Here is a 25,650-nt window from a genome sequence, read left to right as displayed (position 1 = left end):
ATTTTGGTACCCAACATATTATGACATGAAAATAGCAGTAGACTTATATACCGCTTCATAGGCCTTTCAGGCCTCTCTAAGCGGTTTACAGAGAGTCAGCATATTGCCCCCAACAATCTGGGTCCTCATTTTACCCACCTCGGAAGGATGGAAGGCTGAGTCAACCCTGAGCCGCTGACTTGATTTGAACCGCTGACCTGCTGATCTAGCAGTAGCCTGCAGTGCTGCATTTAACCACTGCGCCACCTTGTCCTGGTACTTACTGTTTGTTTGGTACTGAATGCACAAGCTAGAAGTTGTCGGTGTTGGGTGCCTTGTGACTCACTACATTATTCCTTATGGGAAAGAGTCTTCTTGGAAACAAATAACAATGAGTACCAAGGTATCATTGTAAACCCCAATTTATCCCCATTATGGTTGTGCTTATGCCAGATGCTCATAATCTTGTTTTAGTGTATTTGTTCTGTAAATTGGGGCCAGTTATTCCCTTGTATTTTAGCCTGCGACTGTAATTAAGTTTTTATCTGTTTGACCTAAAATGTTTCATATCTCTCCAGAAAGGTTGTAAAAAAACCATCTGTTCAAGCTACCCACTTCCATGTTGACACTTATGTTGAATCACTGTCAACTGCAGGTTCCTTCATTAAACATTCACAGGTTAATCTTTTCTATAAACTGCCTCTGTCATATAGGTGTGGTTGGGGGCTGCAGTTTTTAATTTCACTTCTAATGGACGGAGGGCTCCCCCTTTTTTTTTTTTTTTTGCTATTTGGGAGACACTGGATATTTATTTTTGGTTTTGAAACATGACTTTTAAGCTCAGTGAGAGTTTTGGAAGTGTTAAGAAGCAACATTTGGACATTAACCTCCATGATACTTTAACTCCAAAATCTGGCCCAACAATTTTATTTATATCTTCCATATGTTAGATGATTCTTAACGGCAGGTAACTTGCATATCATGGGTTGCCTATCTATGTGCTAGAGGGAAGCTGGTGAAAAATGCCACTCCTGGATCAAATCCATTATGAGGACATGCAGAAAGTTAATGTGTATCTGAAAACAGTGTGGAGAAGTGACTGGAAAACTCAGAACATAAAATACAGAGATAAAAGCTACTAAATGGTGTAGCAAATAGGCAGGAAAGGAAATTTATCACAGCAGAACAAGCAAACGTTCAGTGACTGATGTATAAATACATTAGTTGGCCATTCCAATTCTGTAACACCTCTCTCGTTGTCTAAAATTGATTGCATTGTTTAATTACCAAGTTAATGTTGACTTCATGGACAAATTAATATCTTTAAGCAACAACAGACTTGTGCTACAGAGAATCTCAGAACAATATTAATATTGCATCAAAGTTAACTTTGTAATTGCTAACTCCAGGTGTAAGTAGCATTACATAGAGAATATAGGAAAGCTGAGGAATAGCATACTGTAAAGAAGACAAAAGACAGGGAAGATAATAACGGAAATATATATTTACAAGGTAGAAATATAAAATCATGATGCTAGTGCTTCTGTTTCAAACTTTCTTGGTGTTTGCTAATCTGCAACTAATGGTAAGCTTTGCAGTGCAAGCAGTCTCAGTCACTGTAAGAGGGAGTATAACAATTCATTGCACTGCATATGCAGTAAAATAACGGAGGATGGGCTGCCTAATTATTTATTCTGCTTGAAGCTTTTCCTTTCCTTAAACATTTGGGAAGATTTTTTTTTATTTCTTCCCTAAATATTTTTCCCATTGTAATACATATCTAGAAAATGTATCTCTTCAATTGGGTAGGAAAAAAAATGTATTTAAAAGGGTGTTGTAGCAGCCAAATTCTACAGAGGAATAAATAAATGAACATTAGCATTTGCTCTGGTGAGTATATCTTCATAAATTCATTACTACCTTTTTAATTTTACATTTCTGCTTCCAAGAGTCTTTGTTGTTGACTCAGCATTGATTCCACCTAAAGAAAACCGTATTAGTAAAATTCCCACAGTAATTGGGAATATTAAGTGTTTTCAGGAGAAATACTGCACATCATGAGAAAAATGAAGATATCATTGAAAACGGTATGATAGAGTTGGATGAATGAGCCATCCTGCTTATATTTGACACTCCATTGCAGAAATGGATGTGCACTTGATTGAGATCCATTTTAAAAACAAGTGAGATTCGGCTTCCCAATTCGGCTAAGGAGCATTGAGGTAAATCTTGTGGAAATTTTGGTTCATGATTCTCAGTGAAAGATTTTAAGCTAAGTGCCAGAATTTAGATGTCAACTTCCATTATTTTGGCAGGTCATTTTCTAGTTTCCTGCCGTGTTTAGTAAAAGCGCTAAACACTTTTTACCTTTCCTTTCACAGGAAGTTTAATTTGTAACCCCTTCACTTCACAGTGCTTTCTTTGAGACTGAAAGGACATCGAGTCCTTTTAATCCAGGGGCGTCAAATTTGATTTCATTGAGGGACACATTAGGGTTGTGTTTGACCTCAGGGGGCCAGGGTGGACATGGCCAACTCCACCTCACTCATGTGATCGAATGCCACTTTTGCTAGCAGTTTGTTTTGCTAGCACTCTGCCAGCAAAAATGGAGCTTGTGAGGACCGCGTACCGCCATCCCGGGCTCCATTTTTGGCTGCCACAGCCTATTACAGTGCTCTGCCAGAAAACAGAGCCGGGGTGTGTGTGTCTGTGCGGGCCAGTCCTTCGCTGTTTCCAGGGTGGCCCCAAGGTCAGATCTAAGCACCCCTGTTTTAATCAATCAACCTTCTTTCTAGTGCAACAATTGCCCTCCAATATCCCATGTTGGTTGAACAAACATAATGCATTCTACGTGGGACTTTTTGGAACTGACTGGGAAGCTGCAGCATATACAGAATATGGTGGACAGATTATTGTCAGGACTACTTCACTAAATCCCTAATTTTACTGTTACTGTATTCTTTGCACTCCAGGCCTAATGCAAGACCTGATTATTATCTCTCAAGCCTTACAGGGCACAGCTCTGGGAGACATTTAGTATTGCCTTGACAAAAATTCAATCTATCTGGTCTGAACATCTACTTTGGCCAATAGGGTTTCTTCATATTTAATAAGTTATTAGCTGCTCAGAGTCACTTCCGTGAAATGGGTGGCCATATTAATGAGTTAAATTAATCATTATTAGAGGAGAGTGAGCATCTCCTTTGTTCTTACAGAGTACATGATGTCTGAATTAGGCAAAATGATTTTTTTTTTAGTTGAAGACTGATGCTATAGAACACCCTGCCTCTGGATTTAATTTGGTTGTATCTCTTCTTGCATTTTGCAAGGCTGTAGAAATTGCTGTTCCAGTCTGCTTTTCACCTGTATTGAGTGTAGGCATCATTGTAGGTATCACTGTTATCTTAGTCTGATTCATAAATCTTTGTTTTTATAGTCTTTCAATGTTTTACTTCTACTTTGCTGTAAACTATCTGTTAGAACTGAGACAGTTTATAAAAGTTTATCAATAACTAAAATTCCATAATAACAATAACAATAATAATAATGAGGAGGAGGAAGAAGAAGAAGAAGAAGAAGAAGAAGAAGTAGAAGAAGAAGAAGAAGAAGAAGAAGAAGAAGAAGAAGAGGAGGAGGAGGAGGAGGAGGAGGAGGAGGAGGAGGAGGCGGAGGAGGAGGAGGAGGAGGAGGAGGTGGTGGTGGTGGTGGTGGTGGTGGAGGTGGTGGTGGAGGAGGAGGGAGGAGGAGGAGGAAGAAGAAGAAGAAAAGCAAGATATAAATTATTTCTGAATTTTGTTTTGGAAAGCTTTATCTAGCCCTCTATTGAGAAAGAGAAAATTACCATCAATGTAAAACAAAAATAGTATGCATATAAATATACATAGATGTGCAGTTGAATCCAGCGAGAATAAGAAAAACTAGGTCAGTGGTTCCAGAATATAATTGTGAATAGGATATTGGTTGGCTAGCAATGGATGATACCACTAACCTTTGTCCCTTTTTTCAAATTCAGATTCCACATTTTAATTTAATAGTTGTTCAAGTGATAATGATTATTTTCTGGAGCTTTGGTGAGAAAGCAATGAAGGAATCAAATTATGAACATGTCACATAAGTCCAGATACAGATTCATAACAGCTCCCAACTTTTAACAGTATATATACATTTCTGACTTTCTGACTGATAACTTCCATTCATATACTTGAATTGTGCAAAAGTGCCAAAAAATCCCACTGAACAATGGTTTCAAAACATAAACCGATTACAAAACTATGATCCAGTTTAAGCTCAGCAGTCAAAGAAATAGTTCAATACACCTTTTCTTGATCATAGTGAAAATTTAAAATTAAATAAAGCTCCTTGTAGTTCTCTCAATAAACAATGGGATGCAATGGGTAAAATAAAATGCAGAATAATATCTGTTTAATTTCTATAATGAATGCAAGGTATAAAGTTATTTTTTTTTCTTGTCACAGCTTAGGTTCTCTTGAGCAGTCTACATATACACATGCCTTAAAGTTCATATTTGGTATCAGTATGTTTACTTGTGTTGGACTGAATCAATGGCAAAGTTGAAAGACGTTATTCTTTTTCCAGCCTTAAAAAAAATACTCATCATACTTCATGTCATTGATACACAACTTTGTGTTAATATAACTTGTCTTAACACTGCGAATTGTGTTCCTCATATCAGAAAAATCACTCCAGGTGTTAAAAGAACAGTTGTTATTTTATTCCTTTTTGGTGGGTACAAAAACCACAGTTTTTTTTTTTTACACAGAACAAGATTATAAATAATATCGGTAACATGAGTGACCCGTAGTCTCTTTGATTCTACACGGCAGACTGATGGTGTTCTCTAAACGCATTTGTTGGTTTCTTGTAGTTAGACAGATGGAAATCCGTCGAACACTGAATGATGGAACAGAATGACGGTAACAGCAAATGAGAGGAGGGCCAACAATGTAAAAAAAAAAGTCTTTGAAATTTATTACAGTGATGCCATTTTATATCAGTTATTGCAATGAATTGTTCCCTAAGATGGTTAGAAAAAAGAATTGTGTTCTCCACTACTGAATTTACATCCATTAAAAAGCAAGCATGTTTCAATATTCCTCTTTTGTTCCCATATTTTTTATTTTTTTTTTCCACAGGATTTACATGTTTTTTTTTTCCTCCTTCTCACAGTTTAGTTAAAACTTGTTTCCACAGCTGGATATTCTTCCCATTGTATACTGTTGTTCATCTGGAGACACAGGTTAATATGTTCATTGATTTCTACAGCCACTGGCTCCCCACTTTGCTGACAGAAAGACTCACGGCCTTCCCTCACGTCTGTTCCTCATAGTTTTAATGCGCTAAATTGGCAAGTCCTTGTGAGAGAAATCTCTTGCTGTTCATATTTCTTTCCCAACCCCTCCCCCCCACAAAACTAAATTATGAATTTTATATATATCTATATCTATATAGATGTATGTATGTGTGTATGTATATATATATATATATATGCATATAAATGTATATACACATATACATATATATGCACATATATGCACATATATATATATATATATATATATATATATATATATATATATATATATATATGCATATATAAATATATATCACATATCTATACAGACAGACAGACATACATACACACAAACTTTTTCCTGATATAAAAATCTGAGTTTGGGCTTCCGAACTGAGACCATGCACGCATTGGCTGCTGACGACACGTTTTGATGCCCTTCCCATACTCAGCCTGTTTCTAAGTTCATCAAGGACATTTCCCGTGTCATGTCACAGTCCGTGCTGTATTCCCGTCAGTCACTGACACAGGTTAATTAAGGCACTCGATTATTTTTTTGGTTTTTATGGTAGATCGGATTCAATTACCGCCAATCCTGAACTTTGTCTAATTGCAGTTCCAGCGTGTACGGCTTTTGGGCAATCCGGAGTGAGAACGCGACCGTTTTCTCCCATGCTTCCCGTGATTGATAATCTGGCTTTGTTTCGTATGGCTTCAGAAAAGGTCAGCTGGGAAGCAAGAAAGAGAAGAGGGGAAAGAGGGAAGAAAAGGAAGTGTTAACAATGAATCTATTCCTCGGGAAGATAAATACACAGCAAACACCAAAAAATTTCCGTAGGTAGACATCTGCATTATTGTGCTATGTGATAATCATAATAGTAATAATAAAAATAATAATGCAATTTGTCTTTTTTTTATAAAAAAAGTAAAGCTCTCAAATATCAACCTGGGAGTTTGATTTATATTAAAATTTAATAAAAGACTCTGTAACAAATGCAAAATGTGTCTCTGTTGCCCAGTTTCCTAAGCAATTGGTCCTTATACTTTTGTCTTCTATCTTTCTAAAAATGTAAAATCAATAAGAATATGAGATAGACGAGAGGTCTTCAAACTTGGCAACTTTAAGACTTGTGGACTTCAACTCCCAGAATTCTCCAGTCAGCTAGGCTATGTTGACTGGCAAATTTTGGGAATTGAAGTCCACAAGTCTTAAAATTTCCAAGTTTGGGAACCCCTGAGATAGAACTTGCTTGCAAATGATCTTGCAAATGGGGTACAGTATCATACTGATACTGTCTACAGAAGCCCAGGTTTTTTTTTAAAAAAATCACATTTTCTGTGTAGTTCAGTGGTAAAAGTTTCAGTCAAAGCTCTTTTCAGTTCCATCTGTTTAAGAGAAGAATTAAATATAGCCCAACCTCTCTCAAATGAAGCCATTGGGAGTTAATCTTTCATTTCCTCCCTTACTCTACTTTTCGTTCAGTTAAAAACACTCAAAAGTATGGAAAATGTCACTTTCTAAAAATAACAGCTCCTATCAATTATGAATGGATATCCTACAATAATACATCTATTAAATCTTTGGGGCTTAAGAGTTAATCATCAATAACTTGTCCCACTAATTCCCACAAATCTATTTTTAAAGCTAAGCCTGATTTCAATCCATTGCAGATAACTAATTTAAAGCCCATCTCAAATAACATTGCTTTTCCCTAACTTTGGCATCCCAGGATTCTGTTTAGTTGGGTGTAAGGTTCATCAAATTCAACAGTGTAATCAAATGTTAAAGGTTTTTTTTTATAAGGTTGGAGCGATCCTTGCTTTTATTTGGTCAAAAGTTCTATTAAGTTTGATGAGCCTTTCTTCTAAGAAAGGGTAGTTGGTATTGGGCTGCAACTTTAGTGTAAAGGAATATTAACAGAAGACTTGAACCAAGTATGCTATTAAAACACACTGACTTGGTAATCTTGGTCAAGGATGCGTATTACATGCAAAAGAGCAAGTGTATAACATACAGCAGGGAAAAATATTTATGTATAAACACACACAAGAGAGGGTCATTTATGGTAGATTCAGGCAGTCTCTCCCCGCCTGTTTTAAATCAATTTACAGTATTGTTCAGTTCTTTAAAACAAGAATTTCTATGGCTGTTCAATGACAATATAGGCAATTAAATCATATATTATATATTATCCACATGTGAAATGACTTTCTATTCCCCCCCCACTTTAACAGCCCTGTAATTTCTTGCATCGGGGTTGAGTCAGGGCGACTGAATGGAGTTGAGCAATTATTGGCCAATGCCCTTCCTTATGCCTATGCCGAACTCACAGTACATATTTTCTCATTGCACCCAGAGAGAGAAATAATCTGCCACTACCTAGGATAGAATTCACAGCCTCTGATTATGAGGTCAGAGCTCCTCTCTTAGGCCACCACGCTGCTCTAACCCACTTTCTATTAATACTGTGGGATATCTGGTCAAATTTTAAATTGTTATTTAAACTTGAATATCATCCCTTCATTGTACAAGTTGGTCCTGATGTCTTAATTACTTCTGAAATTCCTACATCAGTTATCCAATTAGAAAAATATTATGACATTCTTAAATCTATACAACAGTTAATTTTCTTTACAGAAAGTTGTATTCAGCAGATTAAAGTAGGATAAATTAGTTCTGTATGACCTTGGGTAAGAATAATACAACAAATATTGAACAGCAAATATTCGCTTCAACAGTGAGATGAGTGGCATACAAGTTTAATAAATAAGGGAATAAATCCTTATTAGCTTTTTATTTCTTTGTTTTTGTTTCTGTTATTTTCTGGGCTGTTTCATTTTGCTTTGTTTACTATCATTTATTATTGAACTTATTGTTTACTTTTTTCTCCCTGCGATATATTTAAAAGCAGTTAGGTGTCTGTTTAAAGCGAACCTTTAAAAAATGCAGGCATAGATAATTGCAATGTAGCAAGTGGGACCAAGTGATCAGGTTGCTGTGTGCTATTATTTCAGTGTCAAACAAAGCAAGAGCTTAAAAATAGCTTTGTTGGTTGCTTTTATTTAATCGAAATCCAGCCTTACTATTTTGAAATCAAGTTTGAAAGAGATACCATGTATTCCTTATTTTATCATTATATATTTTTTTTTACTGCCAGGGATGAGTGGGTCTTTGTGAGCCTCTTCAACTCATGGGCCAAAATAATTTAGCTGCCTTTAGTTACTCCGCAGTTTGACTTTGACGAATTCTATATGCTGCCACTTCTAGAACTATAGTTGGAAGAGGTTCTATGGGAATTGAGTCTAAAACTCTCCCCAAAGTTGGAATACTTATTAAGGCATGCTTTTCAAAAAAGGTCTAAAGAAGCCTGCATGAATAAAATCCGCCATGCTGAGTTCACCAATTTCCTTGACTACTATCAAATTACTCCTACTCTACAGCTTTTCTCTCCTAACACTCAAATAAAATCTTCATTATCAGCATTATATGCGTCCCATCTTCTGTTTAAACAGAGTACTGTTTATATAATGTGAATTCCTTCCCTGCCTTCAGGAACTTAAAACAGGGGTCTACAACCTTGGCAACTTTAAGACTTGTGGACTTCAACTTCCAGAATTGCTTTGCTTTGCCCTCAAGTCTTAAGTCCGCAAGTCTTAAAATTGCCAAGGTTGGAGACCCCCTGACTTAAAAAGTGCCGTTACAATCCCTTTCCTCGTTTATTTTTAAGGTTTAACATTACTGATTTTCCTTCTAATGTTTAGTTTCCAGGTTCCTATTCATTCTTACTTTCATTCTTTGTGTTTTTCTGAATGTTTCCTTCTTAGAAAGTGGTGTCCAGAACTGAATAGAGCATTTGATGTAAAGTAGGGGTGTCAAACTTGCGGACTGCAGGCTGGATGCATCATGCACTGGCCACGCCCATTTGTTTTAGCAATGGGGGGGAGTTGTGATACATCACATGACAGGATGCCGTGAGTTTGACACACCTGATGTCTAATTAAAAAGGTTCCCCCTCGCATATATGGACTAGTAGTTCTTGACTCTAGGGGGTGGTACTCATCTCCATTTCAAAGCTGAAGAGCCAGCACTGTCTGAAGACATCTCCATGGTCATGTGGCTGGTATGACTAAATGCCGAAGGGGCACGGAGTGCTGTTACCTTCCCAACAAATGTGGTTCCTATTTTTCTACTTGCATTTTTACATGCTTTCGAATTGCTAGGTTGGCAGAAGCTGGGACAAGTAACGGGAGCTCACGTTACTAGGGATTCGAACCACCAAATTGCCAACCTTTCTGACCGACAAGCTCAGCATCTCAGCCACTGAGTCACCGCGTCCCCGGAAAAGTCTGACTAGGATGTAATAAGTTAGAAATTTCCTCCCTGTAACTTAGAAATTATACTTCTATTGATGCAACCTAAACTAATTTTTGCATTTTTTGTGTCAACTCTTAAGATCTTTTCCATGCATACAGTTATCAAGCCAATTTGATATTTTTTTCCTAACTTCTCAACCTTGATAACTTTAAGATGTGTAGACTTCAATTCCCAGAAATCCCCAATCAGTATGCAGACTGAGAATTTCTGGGTGTTGAATTCCACACATGAAAGTTGCCAAAAGTTAAGGAAACTATTCTAAGTGAAATGAGGCACTTTGTACTTGTCTCTATTCTATTTCTTCTTGTTATTTTCAACCCATTTCTTTAATCAGGATAATTTTGTTTCTGTTTTCTATCATACTAGTTATTCAATTTACTGTTCTGTATCAGGCACCACAATAATATGGACCATCCCTGAACCTATTTATGTTGCGAATATACATCTGCCAATAATACAGGTAGTCCTCAATTTATGGCTGGTTGTTTAGCAATTGTTCAAAGTCCTGATGGACCTACTTGGGGGTGCTTACAACCAGATTCAAAGTTCCTATGGTCAGCTTCCTCCCAGTCATGTGACCACATTTTGGTCCACTCAGTAGACTAAGCTGCATTCACAGCCATTTGCAGCATCCCACAGTCAAAACGGCCACATTTTACACTGGTTTTGCTGAAAACTATTATTTACTTGCAGTTTGCAGCAAAATCTCGCCCATTGTAAACTATTGGTTCATTTAATCATGGCATTAACTTAATGACCACATATTCACTTAACGACCATGGTAATTAGCTCAACATCTGCTGTAAAAAAAGATGATAAAAGCCAATTGATCACATAACTGGCCCATTTATGACTATCATTAGTTAGGTCTGTGATTATTATAGTCGTAACTCAAGGACTACCTGTATCCCGATAGGTATTGTCTCCATCATTCTTAATTGGAAATCAGAGCTTCAACTACTGATAATTTAGGAAAATAGTTGGAGCTGAGAGTGCAATAGTGGTTTAGAATGAAGCTATACAGTATATGAATTGCCGTGGCATGACAAAACCGCGCTCGACTAAAGCACGCCCGATTAAACCGCGTCGCTGATGTCATCAACAGGGTGACAACAGCGAGCGCGGAGAAAGAAGGGCGCTTTAAATAGCGCTTTGAAAGCAAGCCGATTCAACTTAAGGTAAGGGTTAGCTTTAGGGTTAGCTTTAGGGTTAGGTTAAGGGTTAGGGTTAGGTTTAGGGTTAGGGTTAGGTTAAGGGTTAGGGTTAGGTTTAGGGTTAGGTTAAGGGTTAGGTTTAGGGTTAGGTTTAGGGGAGTTAGGTTTAGGGGTTAATTTTAGGTTTACCGTTTACAGCGTGCTTCTGTCTCCGCACTGTTGTCGCCCTGATGACGTCAGCTACGCGGTTTCATCGAGCGCGCTTTAGTCGAACGCGATTTTGTGGTGGAACCATGAAACACAGGGCTACCAGCAAAGCAACAGCTGTATGCTTAGTTAGAGCCGTGGTGCCCCTCCCAGAAGTCTCCATATGGTCCATTTGGGATGCAAGGTAAGTGTAGGGCCTGTGCAGCGGCTCGGGAAAAGGGAAAACTGGCTTACTGGAAGGTCTCCAGAGCCTGGGGGAGGTAGTTTTTGCCCTCCCAGAGGCTCGAGGAAAGCCTCTGGAGCTTGGGGAAGATGAAAATGCCCCCCACCATGGTACAAGAGGCCAACTAGACCACACCCACCATGGCCATGTCCACCCAGCAACCGGACAGAGAACCCATTGCTGAAATTTTTGAAGCCCACCTCTGGCTAAAGGTGTTTTTCCTAAAGACACATGGAATTTCTCAGCTTTTTTTCTTGAAAAATGTTCACTTCTCTTCCAAGAAGCAAAATGTTTTCAAGAAAAAAAAAATCAAGTTAAGTACAGTTGCTTTTTGGAAAAGTACCCTTCAGACAACCTGGATCTGGATGATTGAGAATCTCCATAGATTGATGGATGGCTAAAGGGTATGTGGCTTTCTTGCAGACCCAACTGCAGTTTTCCTGGTTTTCCATATTACATGAATCATATTACTTGACATATTTTTTATTTTTATTTAGACCATTTCTAGAACTGCCCATCTTGCCAGCGCAACTCTGAGTGGCTCTTTATTCCCAAAGAAACATCAGGAGGGAACTCCTCCTATTTGCTTTTTCAGATCAGTGTGGGCAGCTAGAGAGGCTGCAGACTGGGAAAGGAAAACAAGCAACAGTATATCAGTACTATGAACATTGAATTCAACATGTCTTCTTCAACATGGCATTCTCCAAAGGCTCTCTGCAAATTATGGGCATTGGGATGCCAAAACCTCCAGAGGATGCCAGCTTGAAGAAAGCATTGGAAGCAGCTCTTTAGATCCCAGCCAAAATCTACAATGGTTAGCCAATAGAAAGATTTAAAATATTATGGAAACAATGAAGTGCTTAGAGGAACAAAATACCCAAGTCCTTCGTGCGATAATAATTAAGAGAGGAATCACATCTGAATTCAAATGGGGAGACATCCCATGCTTAGCCTGGCATGCAAATGTTGTGGCTGGCTGTGGTTGCAGGAAATGTTTGCTTTCTTGAAAAGATAGCATGATGGCGGGATGATCCAATAAAAACAAGGCACCGTTTCCCCCACTTTGGAATCCAAAATGTCAGGATTGCACAGAGATTGCAAAATGGATGAGAAGTTGTGTGGATGGAATTATGAAAATCGGAACAAATGTGTGCTTTTTCCATACTACTAGTAATGGCAGCAACAATTACAGGACTCTTTAAGTCCTACGTAGGTGCGGGTATCTCTGTGTGTACAAAGCCTAGCCCAGAGAAGGAAAGAAGCAAGTCAAATGTGGTGGGAGAAGGTAAGATGATTGAGTTGAGGGCAATTAAAGTAATGAGATCAACTTGAAAAAAGTAAGGGAGGTGATTCCAATACATTTCAGATTGTACTTCCTTTGCTAGCAATTTATCAAAAATCTCCATGCCTTCAAGAATAACTTTAACCATAATTTAAAGTTAAGATGTTTAGTCCAGACACATCTACATGTGATAGATGATGTCAACCCTGAAGCGAACCTGACTGAGATCATCTTTGTGGCTTCAGGGTTTCCACAAGGCAGAAGAGGGGACAGGAAGGGGAAAATAGTTAACTGGGGCTTTGCAGTCAAAACAAAAAGTTTTCCTGCGGGAACCAAGGTCACTCCAACAGGTGGCTGAGAGAGGAGAAGTGAAGTAACCAAGCAACCGGCCAGCACCTTTATTGAACAATGTGACTGAAGACTTGGGGGAAGGAGAAAACTTCCAATTTTAAATAGGTGAAAACCGTGGGTTTTCCCCAGTTATGCCAATATGATATATCCAATAAACTATTCTTTGAAGAATCTACCTGCCTTGGTGTTCTATTTTCAATGGGTGCATTATTTAGAATGCTGAGAGATGAGTGACTGGGTCTTCCCCACCTCTCCCACACATTATTTCACAAGGAGAAAGGCATAAATAGAACACACGAGAAGGGGAAAAAGATATGGCCACACGGGGTCATACCCTGCACATGTATTAACTTGCCAATATCATAATTGAAGCTGATTAAAATTCCTGTGGTTCAGAGAGTTTCAATCGGCATCTAACATCAGCTTTTGAAACAGCTGCTTGAAGGCTCAGCTCTCTGGAGAAGTTGCTTCTTTTGGAGATAAGCCATGAAGTTAGAGAATGCAAATCAGGATGCAACTCAATGGGCATAGCTTCCCAAGCCATGTGAAATACGTTCTTAGGAGGCTGTATCTGAATAGCCAATGTTTCCTTTTGATTTATATTCAAACTTGCAATTGTAAGAGTAAAATGACATAAGGTGGGCATATTATTATCTGAAGGCTTGCACTAAAAATACCTGTAGAAACAACGGTGCTAGACACGGTCAAACAGCTGCAGCATGAAACTGAGTTTTTGTGCCTGAATGTCCTTTGCAATACTATTATGAACAATCCTGAAGTACATTTGCTGATTGTGTGATGCCTGACTGCTACCTTACAATCAATCCTAGACTCTCAGGGTGATTGATTGTGCATTTGTGCAAAATGAAGTTGCGCAAGTATTTCTTTCTTTTTTTTAGCACTAATGAAAGCCTGCAAGATCTGTCTCCATTCTGTAAAACATTGCTTCTGAAATCAGGAATAGAATAGAATAACAGAGTTGGAAGGGATCTCGGAGGTCTTCTAGTCCAACCCCCTGCTTAGGCAGGAAACCCTACACCATTTCAGACAAATGGTTATCCAACGTCTTCTTAAAAACCTCCAGTGTTGGAATGTTCATAACCTCTGGAGGCAAGTTGTTCCACTCCTCAATTTTTCTAACTGTCAGGAAATTTCTCCTTAGTTCTAAGTTGCTTCTCTCCTTGATTAGTTTCCACCCATTGCTTCTTGTCCTGCCCTCAGGTGCTTTGGAGAATAGCTTGATTCCCTCTTCTTTGTGGCAGCCCCTGAGATATTGGAATACTGCTATTGTGTCATCCCTAAATCTTACTTTATTACGCCATCTAAAATATCCTGCTTTTTCTATCCACCTCTAGATCCATATGCATCCTTTCGGAACTCCAACAACACCAAAATGACAAAACACACATCACAATGTCACAATGTAACCTCTGTCTTTCTGTACGTACACATGAAAAAGTACACATATAATGGCTGGTGCTTGCACAGCCATGACACAATGATGCATGTTTTGTCACGTGCTCCCTTCCTGCAGATGCCCATGGCTACCGTTATCCAACCTAAGAGGGTGAATTAGTGCACATAGAGTTATGTCCATGTCTACTGAGATGTGAGTTCTGTTCAGTTCAGATGGGGCCAATAGATAAGTATGCAAAGAATCTGGGCCATCATTTTATGTTGCAATTCTCACAGGTTTCCAGAATGAATCAATGACATGAAACCACAATGGAGGTGGGTATGGGTGGGAAGGGACCAGCAAGTGAGAAGAGATAAATTGATGCTTCTTTGCCATGAGTGAAGTCTGCAGCTTCGCTTGTCGTCTACACCTAACCTGTACTGAGGAGATTTGCAGTGGCATTCAGAACTGCAGGTGATGCTCCTGGTCAACGAAGCACAGCCAACTTGAGCTCTACGGAGCAAAGGCAGGGTATAAATGCAATAGACTTAACTAATAGTCAAATCCTATGCAAATTTACTCAGAAGTCAGTCACCTTAAATAAGAACATCTCAGAATATAAAGCTCTTCTAGTTCAGAGCAATGGTCCATCTAGTCCAGCATCCTATTCCTACTATAGCTAGGGTTGGCCTCTAGAAATAATGTTTCTAGGGCTTGCGATCAGGTGGTTGTGTAGAACATAATGGGTAATATACTTAAAGGCTGGATTCAAACATCACATCCATCCAGACTATGGTTTATTTTGGGCTTCGCATAAGAGAATCCATCCATGATGGCTTAATGTTAATTGTGAGTGAGGTAATTAAGGTTGGTTCAAACAACCCTGGCTAAAGATCCAGGCTTACTGTTATGTGTGATCCTACATTATATGCAATCCTCTTTTAAAGCCATCTGAGATAAAGGCTGTCATTATCGAAAGGGAAGGAATGTAAAAATCCTAAATTTAGCCCTTGCATCTCCCGTTAGGTAGAAACTGTCTGGGATTTATTGACAGTACTGGGCTAGATGGACTAATTCCAAAGTAAGTATGCATAGGATTTCAACCTAATTATCGACATCAACTCTTGGAATGAAACTTCTTGACTCTAGCTTCCTCCAGAGGATATTACAATTCTAGAGATGCCGGCCAGCAATATTTAATGGGATGAAAGGTAGGGATTTCTTAGGTCAGTATATTTAGGGACGGGCAAATGGGGAAGAACTGATCTATGCTACAGATCCCACAGGGAGCTGCAAAAGGCAGAAGAAACCAATGTTCTCAAGTCAAGTCCTCTAATACTGAGGCTTTCATGGACAAAACCAAGAGCAATTAGAACAAAAGTTGCAAGCCCACCCCCTAGCACCTTGCTTCAACTTTTTCCTTTCTCTACAAAGCTCTGTATTCTCACCACAAAATCCAATCTGTCCGAGAGCAGAAAATGTCTCTTGTTTTTATAAAAAGAAAATAAAACTGTGTGTCATCTCTATCTATCTATATATATATACACACACAAAAGATACATATACATATATACATATATAGATGCATTTAACAAATCCTTGCAATGCAGATGTCTATTAGCAACATATATATGTATAGACTAAACATCTGCAGCCAAAATTAACCAGGTTTCCCCCCCGCCTCCCTCCTCAAAAAAGGGGAAGCTCTGTTGAGAAGCAAGCAGGAATCACCACTGAACAGACAGGTCACAACAATGCATGACAAAATGATGCATCACCCACTCACTGTAGTAGGGCCCTAAGTCCTACCCCTAAATTTTAACACTCTCGGTTCCATATACGTTGTAACCTTCTCTATAAGTTGCTAAATTCTGGGCATTCTGCGAGGAAGTTGGGTTAAAAGTCTGTGCACTCTTTGCCACCTTCATTCTCTTCGCCTCGGCCCTGGATTTGTAACAGAATTCTATCAAAGCCACCAGCATGGCCAACCCCAGGCCGCCAACCAGAATGTAGAAGACGCCCGCAACGTTGCTGAGACTCAGAGCGCTGGTCTTGTCCTGGGGAAACAGAAGGGAGAGCGTTATATTCCAGGAACAAATAGCTGGAAGCACAAAACAAAACAGCAGTCTACAAAAATAGAAGGGACAGAGGGTGGTCTATGGTAGTGGTCTCCAACCTTGGCAACTTTAAGACTTGCGGACTTTAACTCCCAGAGATCCTCAGCCAGCAAAGCTGGCTGAGGAACTCTGGGAGTTGAAGTCCACAGGTCTTAAAGTTGCCAAGGTTGGAGACCACTGGTCTAAGGAACAGCTTCATTTACATAAACAGGAAAATTTAACCAAGTCCGTGCCAAACTAACAGAGACCTTTCAAATTATTGAAGGTACACCCTAAAACACATATAAGACATGTAAACTCATTTTGGAAAAAAAAAAAACAAATTTCAAAAGTTGACATACGCTTAACCAACCCTTTGCAACAGGAGTCCCTTAGCTACTGTGTGAGTAACGGTGAAATAGTTTTAGGTAATTAAATGCAGTAGCCTTCAAACATAGCTGGCTTAATGGCTCATTGTGGCTTAGATTATGAGCTTCTTCTTTTTTAAAAAAAATATCACTAATGAGCTTATTGATTTATACATTTTCCTTTTCTTAGATGCCCAGGGTCATAAGAGATAACAAAATATCTGAGAAGTTTTCCAAACACTTGTGAAGTATAATTGTTAATGAATATTACTTGCAGTGTGTTTTCTAAACTCAGCAAAAATGCATTTTCTATTAAAGCTAATAGATTGGGCACAAAGAATCTTTTTCTTCAGCTGCTACTCTCTAATGTCCTACTGTGCTGTTACGGCACTCTTTCCAATCTTACTTAATCAGTGAGTTGCAATCTTGTTCACAGTGAAAGTCAGGAGTGGCACAGAAACATTAGTAACATTCCTTGGATCACTAGATAAACGTGGGAAACTTCAAAATATGGTTTTTTTCCATGATTGTGCTTTTTTAAAAAGTGTAGAATGTTCTTTGTTTGGTGCTTCACAAGTCTACCAGTTTTGAGTCTAAACATGGGCGTATTAGCTTTAGCGTAGTGTTAAAAGTGTATATTTAGCCACTGTATTGCTTTCACATTGTGAACTGATATTGTTACAATTTATTGTTCATTTTAGTATGGTTGGCATGTATATCAGGTATAGCAAAGTACGTGGCACGACAAAACCGCGGTCCACTAAAGTGTGCCCGATTAAACCACATCGCTGACATCAGCAGCAGCGTGACAACAGCGACCGCGGAGAAAAAAGGGCGCTTTAAAAAGTGCTTTGAAAGCAAGCCGATTCAAGTTAAGGTAAGGGTTAGGTTTAGGGTTAGGGTTAGGTTAAGGGTTAGGGTTAGGGTTAGGGTTAGGGTTAGGGTTAGGTTAAGGGTTAGGGTTAGGTTTAGGGTTAGGTTAAGGGTTAGGGTTAGGTTTAGCGTTAGGTTAAGGGTTAGGTTTAGGGTTAGGTTTAGGGGGGTTAGGTTTAGGTTTAGGGGTTAATTTTAGCTTTATCTTTCACAGCGTGCTTTTTTCGTCACGCTGTGATGATGTCAGGTACGCGGTTTCGTCGAGCGCGCTTTAGTCGAGCGCGGTTTTGTGGTGGAACCAGCAAAGTATAGCATTTTAAATGAGTGATTGTCTACCTTAATTCTTTGGCTAACAAGTTGTTTTGGGTTTGACACTATAGCGTGTATTGTTAATTAAGCAACTTAGTAGATCTCGCTTTAACCAACAAGCAATATTTTACTATTTTAAAATGAGAGTAAGTGGACCGATCTTAATGATCTTTAAAGTCCGTTATTATAATAATACAATGTAAAGGTACATTTTTAAATACAGTATGCCTTATCTGAATTATAGACTGCAAAATTGATGAGATGACAGTGGCGTTCATTTTGGATACATAACTTTATAATCTTAGCTTTCCAAGTGTTACCAAATAAATAAATAAATAAGGGAAGCCTTTAATTTGTTTAAAAAAATTTGGGGAATTCATTTGTGAGCTATCAGTTGCACTAGAGCAGAGGTGTCAAACTGGCAGCCCGCAGGCCAGATGCGTCACTCTTTGGCCACGCCCACATCCAGTTTAGCGAAGGGGGGAAAAGGTGTGATACATCATGTGACAATGTGAGTTTGACACTCCTGCTCTAGAGAAAGGGTCAGCTCCATAAAAGAGTTACAATGGAACGCCGGTACTGTGTAGTGAGAAAATGGCACATATTAAATAAGGATTATCTTCAGATCTCATAGAAATATTCCAAATTATTCCACAGGAACCATTCTGAATCTAGGGGTTTCATGTCTACAAATTGAGAATAAGGAACGATGTAGAAAACACTTTGGGCAAATTAAAATTGAAAGGATTTATTATTGATGGAAAAAGCTTTTGGTTACGTGTTCTCTTTCTTTGTGTGTGTGTTTGTGTGTGTGTTTGTGTGTGTGTGCGTGTGCGTGTGTTTGTGTATGTATATGAATGTGTGCTGTCTTGATGAATGTGGCTTTTGCAGACATGTATAAGTGGAGTTGAAACATGGATTAATTTACAGCAGTATTAATGGAATACAATTTTGTTTCACGGGAGCTGAGACAAAATTAACCTCTTCAATATGATGGTTCTTCCAATACCTGACTTATTTCCATTTCTAAGTGAACATAACAATAGGCCCCCGAACTTCAGCAACTGACCTTACTTCCAGAATCCTTCGGTCCACATTCACCTTTATCGTACCACCATTTGTTTTTCAGCTTGTCTAAGACGCCTGCCTCACTGAGTTTCAAAACGGCAAGGTTTACAGGAGTTCTTCACGTGGGAAATAACATAAATAACATTATATATGTTATTTTATGTTATTCAAGCAATACTACATAGAATCGCATGGCAAAGTGATGGAGCACAGGCCACAGTGGCGGTTACACCATGTACAGAGAAGGCCTAGGTCAGAGACAGCTATACCAATGGGACCTGCTCCATCGCTTCAAGTAATGGGCGCGTCCTGCTGGGTGAAGTTTTAAATAAATTGTCTGCAATTACTGTAAACCCAAAACTATTGGCTTCAATAATCCTTAATACACGAAATGGATTGTCAGGTAGTTTGAGAATTTTCCTGCTTTTGCTTCTTTAAAAATATATATATATAAATGGATGTCTAGCTATTAAACTCAAAATAAGTCTAAATTGTCAGCTGAACAGTTTAGGCTGCAAGCCAAAACAGACTATTGAATTCAATGGGATCTACAGCTGAGTAAAAGTGCTTAGACTCACAATATGTATTTATTGCAACTGTTATGTTTTTCAGAATCTAGGATATGCGGGATGGTTTGTACAGGACACCTAACCTGGTTACTATTTACTTTAATTTCTTACGCTAGTAGCATGTTTGGAATTTGATATTTCAGTAATTAAGCAGCCTTGAGCAATTGACAATATTTTAAAATGAGATTATGATTTGTTTCTGAATTGATTGTTTCCCGATTGATTATTTGTACCCTATGACTATCATTAAGAGTTGTACCTTATGATTCTTGATGAATGTTTCTTGTCTTTTTATGTACACTGAAAACATCTACACCAAAGACAAATTCCTTGTGTGTCCAATCACACTTGGGCACTAAAGAATTCTATTCTATTCCTATTCCTATTCCTGTTCCTGTTCCTGTTCCTGTTCCTGTTCCTGTTCCTGTTCCTGTTCCTGTTCTATTTTCTATTCTATTCTATGACCACTAATGTCAGTAATTGTAATAATAGAATGTAAAGATCTGCTATTCAGTAAAAAACAAAAATCTGAATTACAAATGTACAGAGCTGTTGAAATGATACCAAGGAGAAGTCTGTTCATGTGATGTTCATGTTGGGAGTCATAACTATTTAATTTTAGATGTTCAAAGTGTTTTAATGGACAGAGCTTAATCTTTAAAAGAAACTTTGGAAATCAAATGTTATTAATTCCTTTTTCTGAGTCTGCATAATACATTCAACCTTCTATGAACCAAATTGTGTTTAAAAATACCAACACAACACAACACACCCACAAAACCTCATCAAAGTTTATAACTAATATTAGCATGTCATAGATGATATATCTATTTTCACCTGACCTGGATCAACGTATTATGCATGGCCTCAGAACAAAGACAGCAGGTGACATGTATGATATAAAGTTTATCCCTTCCATAGTTGCACTGTGCAAGCGTGTAAAGAGTGGAGCCTGCACTGTGATGTCACAGAATACAGTTTGTCATTTTGGCATCATTGTGGTTAGCTGCTGATGCCTCTGATGATATATGAACACAGTCAACCATCTTTAAGTAAACCCGCCAGCCATTAAGTTAACCAAATGAAAAGGGCAAAGTACAGATTAGCCTTATCCATTTCTGAGGTAATTGACTTCGTGAGGTGTTTCTGAATAATGTCTTACAAAAGGAAGTCTCAGCTACATAACTATAACATTGCTGACTGTCTTTTCTTGTACTCAACAGGAGAACATTTTGACTTGATGAAATGAATTATACAAGCTGTAGTATGTGTCAACTATAGCATTCAAGAGGATAACTTGAATTCTTGGTGTTCTCTGGGCTTGCAGAAGTTTCATTGCCTTTCTAGATAACATTATCAGAGTGAGGGAGTGCAGGGTTTCTACAGGTAGTCCTTGTTTAATAATCACCTGTTCACTGACTATTCAAACTTACAACGGTGCTGAATGAGTGGTACTTACAACTGGTCTTTATACTTACAGCCCTCATAGCATCCCCATGGTCACATGATCTGAATGCTTCATGTCCCGCTCATGATTACAACATCTCAATGTCTTATGCTCATGTGATTGCCATTTGGGATCTCTTTTGCCAGCTTCCTATAAGCAAAGTCAATGGGGAAACTTGCAGAAAATAGCAAAAGGCAGCCACGTGACATCCTCGCTTAACATCCTGCAGTGATTCTCTTATATGTCAGTAATCAAAAGGGCTGGAATGTAAGCAGTGCATTCACATTAAGTCATGCTTTATGGACTCTGTTGCTTAGTGACAAAAATTCTGGTCCCAATTTTCATTGTTAAGGGAGGGCTACCTGTTGCCTGTTTATATTTAGTAGCTTCTCCTACCAGTTTTGATAGGGGTGTACTATAAATAAAAAGACTGCAAACCCCACACTCATTAACATGGATGGTGTTATCTAGTTGGGTAATGAAATGTCTGCAAGCAAACAACCAGCTCGGAGAACATCAAGAGGTCCACAGTTCAACCTTGAGTTACAGATATCCTCTTCTGTTGACACAACCAAATAGTAGAGTAGGATTATCCTTCTCAACTTTCTTTTTTTAAGAAACTCCAATAGGCCCACTTTCAAACCAGCATTCTGCAAATCTGTCCTAATGAAGAATTATGCTAGGACAAGAAAATACTTGATAAAGATGCATGATGAAAAGGATTTATTTCCTTTAAGGAATTAGGGATGAGATTAAACCTGTATAGCCCCTAATCATAACACTAATTATTTGCAACTATGCCACATGTTAAGTTATCAGCCTTTCTCTATCTTCTGGTTCAGGAAACTTATTTTGGAGATAGATATTATTCCTGAATGGTTCACTTTTTTTTAAAAAAAAAGGTGAATTTCTTGAGCAATTGCCAAAATGATAAGAAAAAACTCCAATTTGGACTTCAAGACAAACCAGCTGCTCTTGGTCAAAAAGGAAATCTGATTAGGATGCAAATATTTTTGCTTTGACAGTAATTGCATACATCTGGATGTTGTTTGGCAATGTATTCACAGTGCCGCAGGACACCGTTGGGTCTGGCGAGCAGGAAAGAGGGACCGCAGCAGACGCACCGATTACTCAACAGTTCTGTTTACCCGCTTTGGTGACATTGAGGCTAACCTTGGAGTCACCTCCCCCGCTGCCACATTCTCCTTTGTCGTACCACCATTTGTTTTTCAATTTGTCCAAGAGGCCTTGTTCATTCAGTTTTAAAACTGCCAGGTTAACAGCATTTCTTGAAACGATAAAACATATCTTGTAAGAAACTGCATAGCTGTTAAAGATGTTAGAAGAAATGAGGATTTTTTTTTTAAAAAAAGCTTTTATCTATGCACTAAATAAACCTCTCATTCGTATGCCACAAGATTCCTGTAAAAAAGAGAGAGAGAGAGAAAGAAAGCAAATTTGTGGAGGGGAATATGCATTCTGGGCATTTATTTATTTTTTTAAAAAAAACTTGACGGTTTAGCACTCTAACAAATCTATTTGATCATGTTTTTCCAATATGGTAATGAACTCAAGAACAAATATCCAATTTGAAAATATACACACACACATTCAATATTTAATCAGAATGTGTGTTTGTGTGTAAGAAAAGGTTAAAGGATCTTCTCTGATGCGATCTGGGTGTCTTTTCAATATCTTAGAAAGTAGTTAAGGGGCTTTATTGTTAAGTTCGTTAAATTCCATCTAACTGGAATTGCCTGCTTTTGTACTAGCAACCGAGTTTATTTTATTTTATTGTAGCCAGGCATATGCATCCTATCTATTGCTAAAATTTCATAGGAGGCAAATATCCGGAGAGTTTTATATCATCGCTTCCAGTGCGAAAAAAAGTTTAAGCATTCACGTTGCTCAATGTGACTTAAAATAGGTTTAATTTTGTATGAATTAATGAACAAGAGAGTTAAAACTACTTATGATTACATTCTGTTATGGAACATTTGTCTAGTGTTTTCCATTAGGAATTCCATCCCAGAATTCTCAGCCGGTGTGGCTGTTTCCAAGCCAGCTTCATCTTTAAGGGAAGAATGACAAACCAGGAGAAGACACTGGGGCTGGTTGAAGGTGAGCAGAACTGTAGAGAGTCTGGAAAATTTAGCACTAAGGTTTGCAGCTTTGTCCCTTTTTAGGGGTTGCAATCTCCTGCCAAGGAATTCTGAGATTTTATAACGCATTTTATAATAGCAATAGCAATAGCAGTTAGACTTATATACCACTTCATAGGTCTTTCAGCCCTCTCTAAGCAGTTTACAGAGTCAGCATATCACCCACACAGTCTGGGTCCTCATTTCACCCACCTCGGAAGGATGGAAGGCTGAGTCAACCTTGAGCTGGTGAGATTAGAACCGCTGAACTGCAGATAACAGTCAGCTGAAGTGGCCTGCACCCTAACCACTGCGCCACCTCGGCTCCGATATTCCATTTGGGAATATCAGAGCGGAGAAACATGAGGTAAATAAAGTACAAATCAACAGCAATGATTGGGGAAAGTTCGGAAATAAACTTTCGGTTGGCTTGTTGGGCTGTTTTTCGCACTCCCCAAGCTTCAGGAAAGCCTCCGGAGCCTGGGGAGGCTGAAAAACTGGCCCAGCGGGCCAACCAGAATTTCAGAAATGATCCATTTCCAACTTCTAAAGGGCCTCTGGGCTGTGGGGAGAGGCTGTTTTTGCCCTCTCCAAGTTTCAGGAAAGCCTCCAGGGATGGTTGCGCTCGGATGTGCAGGTGGGTGGGATGCATTCCATTGTGGGTGTGGGCATGCACACATGTGCAATAGCACACACACAATTTTGGCATGTTTTTACAAAAAAGGTTCACCATCACTGTCCTAGGGAAAGATGGTTATCGAGAAGTTTATTTCCCAGACACCACGATCATATTATCATATATGGTGGACATGTGCAGAGGCAAAAAAGTATTGGGCAAAAATTCATATGTGGTTGGAGAAGATGACACAGCAACATATTGATTTAAAAGCAGAGTTGTTTTTGTTGGGTATTTTATCAGAGAAATATAGTAAAGAAAATGTATGTTTGATTATTCACGTAGTAACTGCAGCTAGAATTGTATTTGCACAAAATTGGAAAATAGAGAAAATTCCTTCAGAGGGAGAGGTAATTACTGGCAGAGGGCTGCAGGAGGGCATCATGGCCAAAAATGGGGCCTGGGGTGGCCTCACATAATCCCCCTGGGCTCCGTTCTCACTGGCAGAGGTCTCCAGGAGGCTGTTGCAGTGGGGCCCAGAGGGGTTGCACGCGCCCCACCCTCCAGCCTTCGTTTTTGCTGGCAGATGACTAGCAAAACAAACTAAAAGCAATTCAAACCAAACATGAGTGACATTGAGCTGGCAACACCCACCCCCCCAAGGTCAAACACCACTCTGATGCAGCCCTCAATAACATTGAGTTTGACACCCCTGGTGTAGAGTGAAAAGTAGGAAATGAATGCATAATATTAAGTTGAGTTTATTCAAAATGCTAAACCTGAGTTGGCACTCCTAGGCCACCACACCACTCTCTTAAATGAACACATATTACTAATTTAGAATTGCTGTTGTCATCCATTAAATTACATCCTTAATAGTACAGAGGGCCATGGAAAAAAGAGTGAAGTGCCCAAGACCATTTTGAATCCATGTTAACATTTCTATGGATTTTAAAATTGTTACTGATTCAATTTTAAATCTATAGAAATGCAACATATACATGCAAAATGATTTCGACGCCATCTTATTATTTTGAATTATTGGACACTTATGGTTTTTCTCCCAAAGGAATCTGATATTATAGTATCAGATTTCTCAAAGAAATCTGATAGTTAGGGTATTTATAAAACAAGGTTGTTTTATATGACCTAGAAGTTATTTCATATAGTATTTTTATTCTGGAACATTGATTAATTTGGTAAAATATTCCTATTCTTTTTTAATTGTTATATTAACCTTTGAAAATTAAAAGGAGGATAACAAACATGGTTACCGCAAACTACTCTCTTAAGTCTTTTGGGACATTAGTCTGAAATATATTCTAAATTGTCATTTATTAATAAGCAGGCAGTCTCTTGATTGGAGACTTCTACTGAAAATATCTTCACAGTGAATTTAATATTCTATTTAGATACTGAAAAACATTACTGATTGAAAAATCAGCATACAATATAGTTTCTTGGATTTAACATCTTTACACTTGGTGAGAGGATGTAAATTAGTTCTCCACACCCCTTCTGAAAAAATGATTAGTCATATTAAGGTATCTTCCTTTTAGAATTCTGGATGGAAAAATTATTTTCTGGATGCTGAATAAAAGGGACAGCAAAAGGAAATCAAAAACAGGTAGAATTTTCAATTAAATCAGTTTCCTGAGTATTTAGTGATGTACTGTATCAACTGATAATTGGAAACATTAGTTGGATATAGCAATTTCCCTTTGAATAAAACATGCATATTAAAAAAAAGCCATATTCATCTTGGGCAAATGTCATCTTTAACTATTGGAAGAAAAAAGTTTTAATTTTTAAGAAAGAATTTGCAAATGGCTTTTGACACTGGTAGTTTTTTTTTTTTTAAATAAAGGCTGTTTATGAGAGGGTT

General features: G+C 38.4%; 1 protein-coding gene across 1 annotated transcript in view; it reads right to left on the bottom strand.

Moving 5' to 3' along the window:
* Positions 1–4,812: 4,812 nt before the first annotated feature.
* The window catches only part of GRIA4 (glutamate ionotropic receptor AMPA type subunit 4), a 286,052-nt gene continuing 265,214 nt past the window's right edge, over positions 4,813–25,650 (bottom strand). Inside the window, 4 exon segments of the mRNA XM_032219807.1 lie at positions 4,813–4,890; positions 5,878–6,018; positions 16,201–16,335; positions 22,182–22,296. Of these exon segments, the coding sequence (XP_032075698.1) occupies positions 4,813–4,890; positions 5,878–6,018; positions 16,201–16,335; positions 22,182–22,296 (469 nt within the window).

Source organism: Thamnophis elegans, chromosome 6 (assembly GCF_009769535.1).
Source record: "Thamnophis elegans isolate rThaEle1 chromosome 6, rThaEle1.pri, whole genome shotgun sequence".
Lineage (NCBI taxonomy): Eukaryota > Metazoa > Chordata > Lepidosauria > Squamata > Colubridae > Thamnophis > Thamnophis elegans.
The sequence above is the reverse complement of the archived record's forward strand: the minus strand, read 5'-3'. Positions and strand labels throughout refer to the sequence as shown.